Raw genomic sequence first — 11911 nt, forward strand, 5'->3', positions numbered from 1 at the left:
AACATTAATAGTTAAAACATTGGATAGCGGGAGGGTAAAAATTACTATTCCCACTCCAGTGAGTGCAACAGTAGGGAAAGCGCTGGATAGTGTAGGGGGAAACATGACTATAGCCACTCCAGTGAGTGCAACAGTAGGGAAAGCGCTGGATAGCGGAGGGGTAAAAATTACTATTCCCACTCCAATGAGTGCAACAGTAGGGAAAGCGCTGGATACAAAGGGGTAACATTTACTATTCCCACTCCAGTAAGTGCAACAGTAGGGAAAGCTCTGGATAGCATAGGGGTAAAAATTACTAGTCCCACTCCAATGAGTGCAACAGTAGGGAAAGCGCTGGATAACGGAGGGGTAAAATTTACTATTCCCACTCCAGTGAGTGCAACAGTAGGGAAAGCGCTGGATACAAAGGGGTAAAAATTACTATTCCCACTCCAGTGAGTGCAACAGTAGGGAAAGCGCTGGATAGCGTAGGGGTAAAAATTACTAGTCCCACTCCAATGAGTGCAACAGTAGGGAAAGCGCTGGATAGCCTAGGGGTCAAATTTACTATTCCCACTCCAGTGAGTGCAACAGTAGGGAAAGCGCTGGATACAAAGGGGTAATAAATTACTATTCCCACTCCATTGAGTGCAACAGTAGGGAAAACACTGGATAGCGTAGGGGTGAAAAGTACTATTCCCACTCCAGTGAGTGCAACAGTAGGGAAAGCGCGGGATCCCAAAACAATAAAAAAACAAAAGTATCAACATTTTCAATAAATTTAATTTCCAAATTTAACGTAATTAATATATAAATTTAAATATATTATTATTAACAAAGATTTAAAAAAATTACACATTAGTTAGCACTTTAACATCCACAACACACTCCTAATATTAATTACACAATTACATTTAATATTGACTAAATATTTCATGGTAATTAATTTTACAATATTTAATAATTAACCAATAAAAAATTAATAACTTACCACCCTTCACACCATTTACACATATAAACACCACAACACACACCTTAAATAAATTAAACAATTAACATAATTAATTATTAATTGACTAATTCAAATTAATTAACAACTAATTATTAAACTATTACTAATTATTAAAATAACACATTAATTAAGCCATTAATTTATATTATTAAATTACTTCCCACCCTATTCCCCTATAAATCCACAACCCGCTACAGAACTAATAACGTAAAATGAAACTTAAAATAAATTAAGTAGAAAATTCTAAAACATATAATAAAATGACAAACAATTCTTATTAAAAACACTAAAATAGATAACAATATTAATAAATCGATATTTTTGTAAACTATATTTTTGTAGATTATATTACTTACCTGTCAGTCGATATTCTTGTCATCTATATTTTTGTTGTTGATATTTCTTCCCAACGATATTTCTGCGGCGATATTATTGTCCCACGATATTTCTCAGCGGATATTTCTGCTCTGCACTGATTTAAGGTACTTTGTTCAGCAGGTCTACCTGGGTCCCTGGTGCTGGCTAGCGCTCAATCGTTGTCAGCCTGAACTTGTTAATGTGTCCTGGTCCAGCGCATCCAGATATCCACTTTTGGCGCTTTGTGGTTTCTGGGGCTATTTTCACTAAAATCTTTTAAATGACATATCTCCGGTTCTACTGGTTAACATTTTTTGTCGTTTTGGTCTTGCTTTATTGATTTTAAAAAGTTACATTTTTCTAACTTGGTGTGGGATTCTTTTTGTGAAGTTTTTTTCACTTTCAGTTGCGGCTCCTCCGCTAAGTCAGAGGAGTGTCGCCCCACTGCTCACTGAGTGAGCAATTAAAAATGGAAACATGAAATTATAATAATTTAACATTATTATAATTTTATTTGAACGTACTGGCAACATTGTTTGGGGTCGGGCTAGGGGGCTAGGGCCCCTCTGGGGCCGCCAAACATTCATACGCACTTTGCATGGTCTACACCCAGGCTGCATTACAGCCTTGGCGAAGAACATGCCCAGGGTGCCATTCCCTGTATGAGCACCGACCCACGGTGCTCAGACGAATCACGCTACAACATGAGTAGCGAGGAAAGGAGGCAGCCGGCCGCATTAGGGTATGTGGGGTTTTTAAATTTTGTTTTAAATCCCTGCCGCCTCCCTCCGCTCGCCCTGCCCTCCCACGCCCGTTTGGTAGGAGCTACTACTATTCACTCTATCAGTGTTTGAAGAGTTTCACAAATACTTTACACATTGCTTATACGTTTAGCCTGCCTGCTCCCTGCCAAGATAACAGGGGGTTGAGCACAGGCTTATTTAGGTTTGGCTTGTGCTTCACTTTGACCAGAAATATGACTGCTGCCTGACTAGGGCTCACACCTCAGTCAACCAACAATCCAATTCTCATACATTTGAAATACGTTACAGAATAGTATGTACAATCATAACGCTCACAAGCTCAACATATCAACATTGTAAGACCTTGTGTTGAAAATTCACCTTTGAGGAGTGGTTGTGATGTAGGAGAAACAAGGGAAAGAAGTGAGTGATGAGCCAAGGGTGTGCCCAATACTTGGGATTTTTGAAGAGATGTAGGTTAAAAAGTTCAAAGCAAAGAGAAAGGATGCATATATATTTCTTTTAGGAGGAGCAATCAGGCTGTTGATCGTGTGTGCCAGGCATTTGCAGTGAGGCGGATGAAAGGTATTACTTATTTGTGATCATCCATGGTTGAGTTCTTGATGTCTTTGGAGAGAATATGAGAGAGAATATGCACACAGGGTATTGAAAGTCAAAAGTCAGTTGGAGGTTCTGTTTTAATATTATGAATGATGTATACTGTGGTAATGGGGTGAGGTATTTGTGTACTTGGTCGAGAAACACAGGGAGAAAAGTAGTTGAATTTTATTTATTTAGAAAACAAGGAAGTAGAGATTGGGTGGGTGAGAAGGGATGGTTAAGGATAAACCTTTTGTGGCATGATCCAATGGAGAGAGGTTAACTTGGTAGTTAGGATAACATTGTGTTGGAGATCTATATCAAGTCTAATATTTTGCGTGGTTATACGTAGGTAGAATGAGCGGTAAGAAAGAAGCTGCATGAAGAAAGTATTTTGCAGGTGATTGGTTGGTTAAGTTCTCCCATGACTTTGGGGAGAGTGTTGGGTGTAAGTAAATAAGGACATTGTCCAGGTCTTCACAGAAAGAGTCCAGGCCACCTGGAGACCTGTTGAGGGTTTTGGTTTTAAACTTGAAAGAGCAATGATTGAAGGTAAATGGTGTTCGAAAAAGGACGAAAAACATACGGGAGAAGTGGGTGTCAGGACAGGGGTCCTAGTAAGTAAGTAAGTAATTTGCTGAGTATGCAAACCTTTCCACCTTTGTGATGAAGAAATGTTAGTGTAGAGAGTGGCAGGAGTGGCAGTGTATTTAGGATCATTACAGAGCAGTGTAAGTTAAAGTATTCAGTGATGTAGGAGGCCTCATTGCAGGCAGATTGGGCATTCCAAAGAGAATTAACGACAGATTATGTATCAGGAGAAGTCTCTGAGAACTTAGATGGTTGCTTGCTATTTATTCTAGGAGGGTAGTTCAGCCGATTCTTGCTCAGTATGTAGTGTTGGAGGTAAGGAAGGAATGTTGGGAGGCTGCATGGCTTAGTATGGCGATGATGTGTGTTACTGGAATGTGTGTATAACTACGAAAACCTGATGACTTTGTGTGAAAGAGTAGAAGAAGACATATGGATAAAGTGAAGGGAAGTTGCATGGCTCTCTGTGTTATATGCAGAGGTAGTGAGCATGTTATCCCTGCGTGCAGTGTAAGATCAGTCACTGTGGCTAGAGAAGAGGTGCGGATAGTTTTCTTTAGGTTGCACTGATTATTATAGATTTTTGGCGTTATTAATGGTGTAACAGACACTGAAAATTAGACAAGCTCCAAGAGGAACTGAATGGTTTTTGGAAAATAAGGAGAACATGGTCAGATTGTTTAGCTCTGTTTAACAAGTAAGCTGCATAGTCTATTTAATGATAACTTTGACATTTTTAGGTAGACCTGCAAAGATTGGGTTTTCTCTATCAGCAGGATAATGAACTTTGGCTTGCATGAGTGATATGACGTGTTTTCAGAAATTGAAATGTTTGAACTTCTGGTACAAAATGTTGGTGAAACTCCGTCGGTCACACTGCAATAGTAATGGGCTTATGTACATTCTTGAATAGCAGAATTGGTGGTTAAGGTATATATGATACAATGTGCAAATACACTTTATTTGACACAATGTGCATAAGCACTTTACCTTTATGGGCATGTATAAACCAAACAAAAAGCATTTCAATATCCTGAACGTATTGTTGTGCAGTGAACCGCTGCAAAGTTTACCGTTCAAAACAGAATTTCATGTTTCGTTAATCTGTTGACTGCAGTAGAAAATTACAAATACATTGAAAGTTTTCTTGTGCATTTTTTGTTTTCAGCTCATTTGAAGGTGAGTGGCCATTCAGCTGCACCTGTTAACTAGACACAAGGTATTGTTCATTCCACCCTTACCTTGGTAATGCTCAGCCCCACACCACATTCTTCGTTACCCAAATTAATAATGCCTTTCTACCAATTGCCTCAATAGAGGAGCACAAACAAAACCTGTTCTTTGTTGCAGGATGACACATACAATTGCCTGTTGAAAAAATTAGAGTGTATCCGAAGAACAAAGATTAATCAAAATCCAAGACAGCAAGCAGGAGGAAACTTTATTTCAGAAGGTTCACTCCCACACAAAGATGTCAGACTAGGTTTCTTAAGAGAAAACCATTAACCCAATCCAGGATTTCACCTAGGCAGAAACATTACTTCAGAGGCTTACCTCCTCTTCAAAGTAGGTGGGCTGACCACTTGATGAACATCTAGCTCATCCAGCCAGTGGTGTAACAAAACTTGATGTGGTCCTCTGCAAAGTACATGGAGAGGCTCCAATCTGGCTTCACTCAGGATCTCTTGGGCCAGGGTACTGAGCTAAGGGGGGCCGCTGGAACTCTGGGCCAAACCCACACTGTGGGGGCTGTGGGGTCTTTGTTACGCCACTGAATCCAACAATGGTTGCCGTTAGGTAGCCGTCAGGCAATCCTGCTTTGGATTTTGTGGACCATTTTAGGATGGCACACTGTGTACATTACGACAAATAGCCTGTGCCACTGTGGTATCAGGGTGAAAATAATCACTTTCTGGCATTTTAAAAGAAACCATGCCTGCAATTCTTGTCTCTCCAATATCTCTTGGTTAGATGAGATCTTTCATCCTTAACAACATTTACCACACTGTTGCCAATTCCTGTTTTGTCTTCTGTGATATGTGTGGTTATTGGGGCCCAGGACCCTTCATGGTGGGCCAGTTGTGGAGAGGTGTTTTTCTTCTTGATGGATTGGAAGAATTAAATGTTTTTTTTCTATTTACTATATTCCTTTGTCGTTCTCTCCCCACATAGGGGACGCCTTCACTCCCTTTTTATGGGCTTATTTTGTGGATCCTCCTCTGTGAACCTCATGGGTAGGAGTGAGAGTATCCCTGCAATATATGCCCATATTGACAGAGATGTAGTGTGAGTACTGTGATGTCCAGGAAATCCCATTCATTTGAGGAGAAACAAGATGGGAGTGATCCCTAGTGGATACAGATTGTTCACCAAGTTTTTTTTATTAAAGTTGAGCCATTATTAAAGAGAAAAAGCAAGAATTTAGTTTTATTGAGATTTAATCGGGAATTCAATGTTAATAGAATTCAATTTGTTGGAGATTGGGTTATCTATATTTCCAACTTTTATCGTCATAATTTTAAATTTGAGAGGTTATTTGGTCTGAGAATCTTAAGCATAGCTGCATGTCATCTTATTTGGTGGACGGCAATGCTTCCCATGGGTGTGACTGATATTAGAGCTTACATGTTGAATAATTTTGAGTACCAGCTGGACCGAGGGACTATACAAAGTGAGGGCAGGTGTCCTGGATGTTACCAGTTTAACAAATAGTGATGTCTGATAGAAAAGAGAGTGGCCGTTTTTTTTTAAGTTAGCTAATTCCCTTCTTAGGAGACAAAACGTAGCTACTGGTTCGAAAAAAACAGCTGACACTCACTGGCACCATTAGAAAGTGCTAGCATTTTGGGCTGGAAGCGGATTGGCATTGTAGCTTCATTAAACTTAGGGGACCATGACTGTGGCTCAGTGAGTTCAAAATAGTAAGGGACTGATTTAGAATTTGGCGTACAAATACTCAGTCATAAACATGAAATAAAAGCCCTCCGCCCTATTATAAGTGTACTTATAATAAGGCAGATGGAATATCCATCATCTTTGTGACAGGGTACCCATCGGCCAAACAATAAAAATCACACCCTAGGAAACCTGTTACCCCACTGACTGACATTACCCATATATGTTTTCCACAAATTGAAGTCATGTTCTTGAAAAATCAGTATAACTTTATGGGTCTGTATAAACAATTCAAAAACGGCTGTTTCAACTTATTTGACCATATTTTTGTGCATTGAACTGATGTAAGCGTTACTGTTACAAACCAGACTTTCACAATATGTTATTGTGTGGACTGCACCAGGAAATGGAAAATCAATTGAATGCTGTGTGAGCATAGATAAACCTTTCCCACTGCCCCGTTGGTGTTCTAGCAAAGATTCTGTGTTTAGTACCTTAACCGCATTGCTGCAGCGGTTATTTTTCCGCTGCGCGGCTTTTTTCGAAAAGCTGTGTTACATGACGAGCTCAGCTCGTCATCCGCACACGACCACCGTGGCTGATGACGAGCTGAGCTCCTCATCAGCATCGAAGGGGTTAGAAAGGCTCAGCACTTCACCGTACTATATATGCGATAGTATTCACTTGACACCAATCTAACAACAATTGCAAATGTTAATTCTAATGTTATCATTTTAAGTATTTATTGACAGTTAATTGCTTTAAATGCCTTCATATTGGATAGAAATAATAAAATAAACGTCACATACCTAGCATCCCTTTGTTTGAGCTGGATAAACACATGTCCTTCTCTGCACTGGGGAGAACAAACCCGACTACAAATACTTCCACACCATCGGCCATCAAAGCTAGCCCTAAGACGAAGAAAAGTGTCCACTGGAAGCGCCCGTGCCCACACTCCTGAATGATGTTCTCATACTGATGCGCCAGCTGCTCCTCATCCTCCATCCGCTCCGCCATTATGTCAGCATGATCTCTGAACTCATCTCCCATGGGGGGTGCTTTCTGCTTGGACCTAATGTCATCAGGGTGTGGGATACCTTGGTATTCCCCTTCATAGATCTCATCATCTTCGTCATGTCCTTCGGTGGCATCACTTTGGGCATCTTCTTCTTGGTTAGGATCGTCCCCGGTGGGGTAGTAGCCATCGTTGGGTGCATAACCACCATACGTGTTGTCTTGATAACTACTATAATCTCCCATTCCTTGGTTACTGGTCTGTCTTCTTACCTCTCGGCCTCTACTCTTTCCTCCATGAGAGGAATTTGAATTGGTTCTGTACTGCTCATCCATTTTGAAGATGTGAACAGTATATTCTTTTTTTTTCTATAGGCTATGTATATTTAGTTCCAAAAGTTTTTTTCCCTACACAAACATAATTTCTCAAACGTTTAATGAAATCAATAGACAGGAATTAAGTCTCTTTCTAGAGCACGTGGAGAACGCCAATTAATTTTATTTCACGTTTGTGTTTTTCTGAGTTGTGTATTCAATAAGGACTCCAGCTTTTTACTGCTTCTGACTGTTTTTTGATTTGAATGAGTCTCAGGAAAGGTCACCCGTAAACGTAGAGATAAAAAAGTTATCTTCTGTTCTCTGAGCATCAGAGGTACTTGCTTGCTGGCAGGTTTCCCCGATTCATCTTGAAGAGGATAGTCACACCCTGAAATATGAAGAAGAAACAATGTAAATCAAGGATAAACCATGAGATAAATTACATAATATGCCGTTTTGTGTACTTGAAACATCACAAAATACTCGAAGAGTAATCGTTTCCTATTCAGTAAGCTTTAGTGAAACTTGATACATGGCAAGAATGAAATGGTAACGTTGTATCCCTGTTCAAATATTGAACTGTCACGTGAAAGTGTAAAATATGTATATGAAATGTCGTTGAATGAGCCCCTGCCATGAATTTCGACTGCTAACTTCAGGTTCTGTTAACTCTGTATATTTGTCAAGATGTCACACCCTTTGAAAAGTCTCGGGTCCAATAAGGCAAATTCAATGTTATTTATATTTGTGTGAATACCCAGTGCCCTACTCTCCCTAGTTTGAATCCAGGAAGCATGTCTTAACCAGTAATAACCCATGGAAGGCAAATTGAGAGTCCCTAGCACACATGAACTGGGAGTTATACAACAAGAAAAAAACAGTCCTCTTTGTACCTTTGATGGTACACCTGGAGAGTTTGGGGTAGATTTACTAGCTCCTTGCGCCTCTTTGCGCTGCCATTTGGGTCACTTTTTGTGACGCAACGGCGGCGCCCTATTTACAATGTGACGCATCTATGGAGATGCGTCAGTCACGTTGTAAAGCCCTGAGCCACATTATACCTGCGTCAGGTATAATATATGCAAAGGGGCGTTCCTACACTGGAAAACCTCATAAAAGTGACGCAGTGAAATCTACAAGATTTCACGGCGTCACTTTTAGGACGCCACTGCATCAAAACCTTACGCCTGCTTGAAGCAGACGTAAGGAGTGGTGCAGTGTAGTGGGAATAGGCTACAAAATGCATTGCTGGAGTTGCGTCGTGCTTGCGACACAACTCCAGCAATGCATGACTTTTGCCCCAACAGATGCATCAGAATTTCTGGCACATCTGTCAATCCTTCCGTCATGGTACGCTGTATTGTAAATACAGTGAATTCATGGTGGCACAAGCATTTTTTAGGGTGGCGCAAGGAAAGTGACGCATCTCTATAGATGCGTCACTTTCTTGTAAATCTGCCCCTTTGTGCCCTGACAAAGAGTAGCCTTTTTGGAATCCAAGTGCCCACTCAGCAGAGCGGGCTTTCAAACAGCTACAAATGTAACACAACTCTGCTGATGACTGGGTCGATTTGTTGTACCTAACAAGAGGAGAAAAAGCTGGTGACACCAGGTGAACGAGCAATCACATATTTCATGAACTCTTGCTCTTGTGGACAGATCTAACAATTGGTGTCACAAAAAATACAAAATTTGTCATAAGCAAGGTATCAAGATGCTCATTTCCCCTGTCAGCCATGTTCCTTAATTAGTCATTAAATAGCTTGTATGGCCCTCAAGACCTGGCTATTCGAATAAGCCTCGGAGCCCTGCAAGCACCTGGATATGCTATCGGGTTATTATCCACATTTTATCAATCCTGATTGATTGACTGGGGGACAAATCAGTGACAATTTGGGATGTTTGAAGATCACATATCTAATGCCATGTGCCACAGTCAATATCAGAATGAGAAATTCGGAAAATATTTCCACTAGCAGAACACCATAGCAACAGAGTGATGTACGTTTGGTTTGTTTTCCATGGAAAAACCAAATGCATTTTTCCAGCCAATATCATCTTGCAGGTTCAATCACCAACCATTCTAGGATACTTCACCAGGCACTCCTGAACACCATTACACATCTGAATATCCAACTTCCCCAACATGTGGACTAGTCAATGTCAGTGTTCCTTAGATTTGTTTCCATATAATGCTCCATAACATAGCTTTATGCAATGCTTGCTGAGAATTCCATGTGGTAATATTACAAATTATTGGCACACAATTACTGACCCTCAGAAGGGGGAACAGCACAGCACCTGAAGGTGTCAACAGCTACTATTGTTATCTTCTTGCTCGATCTTGTAGTGTTTACATACAGAACACATAGACCTTGAAGTGCTGGGACTTCGTGTGGGCTGGGCCAAAATAGATCTTCTCACTTCCTATCATGATCCAGATACAGAAATAGATTTGGAACTCTTTCATCACACGAAACTACACTTACCAACATATAACTCAGCTTCATTCATAATGTCACCGGTACCATCACTACCACATACTTCTCTGTCCCCTCTTTTCTGCACCAAGAACCACCATCCAAAGCAACAAAATCCGTGCCTACAACATGCATCACTTGTGGAAGCATTAACTCTGGTAAATTCTTCAGCAATTTCCTCATCTTGCATATACTAAGCATTAACTTCCTTTTCATAGTAATCCCTTAAAATGTATCCTTTGCTAGCATGCAATCCTGTGTCACACCAAAATCCATCTTCAAACTTTTTACTTAGTCCTTTCACCCCAGGAAACGGTTGAGTACAGGCATCTGCTCCTCTTGAAGACAGTCACCCTATTTTCAACAATCCTATGCAGCCTCAAAATATCACTCACTCTGGAACACTAAAGTAATCCACACTTGTGTGTAAGTTGCATACCTTCCTTTCCAAGCCAGTGCATCAATTCATTTGCTCTTAACATTGTATGAAGTTGTCTTTTATGTGTAGGAGAGTGTGGGAATTTACTTGATTCATGCAAGCAATTAAATAGTATTATATTTCAGAAAAATCTTGTATTCTCAATCCATATTGGTTAAAAATCAAAAGCCTCTTAGGAGTCATAGCATCCAGCATTTAGAAAGAAAATCTGCCATGGCCAATTTATTCACCTAACACCTGGAGGGAAAACAGTATCCCCAACGCGTTCTACTTTAAAAACGGCCTGGCATTGTGTGCACCTTTACCTACACTTAGGAAACACCCCACCTTCCCAGACTTTCTGCATCTCTGTCCATCTTCAGAAAAAGTTATTTCACCATAACCTTTTTTCTTGATAAGTCTTCACAAAGAAAGGTTTCTCTGAACAACAGCGCCTGACGATGGCTAGTGATGCTGAAAATCTGAAAAAGCAGGTGTACCCTAGTGATATCGTAACAATTGCAGTACTCTGCCACACTGATAAAATGAGCCCTAAGACAATTCAAATACACTGAACAGATATAAAATTTTAAAATAATGCTGCAACTGATATCCTTTTGTTTAAACTTTTCTGCTAACTGTGGCACATTTTTTTATCTTCAAGCACAATCAGCACACCAGAACTTTTCATTAATTGCTGTCCAAAGATCTCCATCAACCATGACATCAACCTACTAAGCCCTTTACTCCCGGTATGAATCATGCTTAGTTCCAAGGGTATCTGTGACCGGGTCATGCCTCTCATACTGCCAAAATGGAGAATGTTCAAGGCAGAGTTATGAGCCAAACTAGCTATTAGCACTTTCATTTACTGACTATGGAATGACAAGCTGAGGGTCCAGCATAACTTATATTTCTCTTGGATAATGGGGGGGGGGGGGGGGCAAATCCACACACCTGTGAAGTAACTCACTTAACAGCCCAGAGCTTAGTCTTGAGTAATAAATGGAACAAACACGGAACGAACGAGTACTCTCGGAACGTCCATAGGATTTATGACTGGGTGCTGCTCCAACCGCATATGAAATTTGGTTGTATGACGTTACAACGCATTCGTTGCAACGCATGCCTTTACCACATGAATGCAATTACTAAGCATAACCTTTACCACTAAAATGCCTTTGCCACACATATTTTTACTACGATTTTCGTTGTAAATCCATGCATGTTAATGGCATTTTTTTGGTAAAGTTTATCTCCGATCCCTGCCCAAATTCTATGAACTCCTTTCGATTCCCACCCACAAACCTTTAGATCAAATACCCCTCCCCCAACCAAAATAATTTACCCCATCTTTTCACAACCCCCTTATCCCTTAAATTTTTATTTTTAAAAACTAAAATCCCCAATATCTTTCCTCAAACTCTCCAAGCTCTTCCGATGTGACGTTGTAAGTCGTAAAGAGGAAGCAGAAGTCTCTTTCTCTTTCCTCTAACGACGC

At 40.3% G+C, this 11911-nt stretch overlaps 1 protein-coding gene across 1 annotated transcript in view; it reads right to left on the reverse strand.

Moving 5' to 3' along the window:
• The window catches only part of SV2B (synaptic vesicle glycoprotein 2B), a 281226-nt gene extending 273575 nt beyond the window's left edge, over positions 1-7651 (reverse strand). Inside the window, exon 1 of the mRNA XM_086958097.1 lies at positions 6987-7651. Coding sequence (XP_086814223.1) covers positions 6987-7530 — 544 coding nt within the window. The 5' untranslated portion in view covers positions 7531-7651. The remainder of the gene's footprint in view (positions 1-6986) is intronic.
• Between the last annotated feature and the right edge of the window lie 4260 nt (positions 7652-11911).

The sequence above is a fragment of the Lissotriton vulgaris genome, chromosome 2_1, assembly GCF_964263255.1.
Source record: "Lissotriton vulgaris chromosome 2_1, aLisVul1.2, whole genome shotgun sequence".
Classification (NCBI taxonomy): Eukaryota; Metazoa; Chordata; class Amphibia; order Caudata; family Salamandridae; genus Lissotriton; species Lissotriton vulgaris.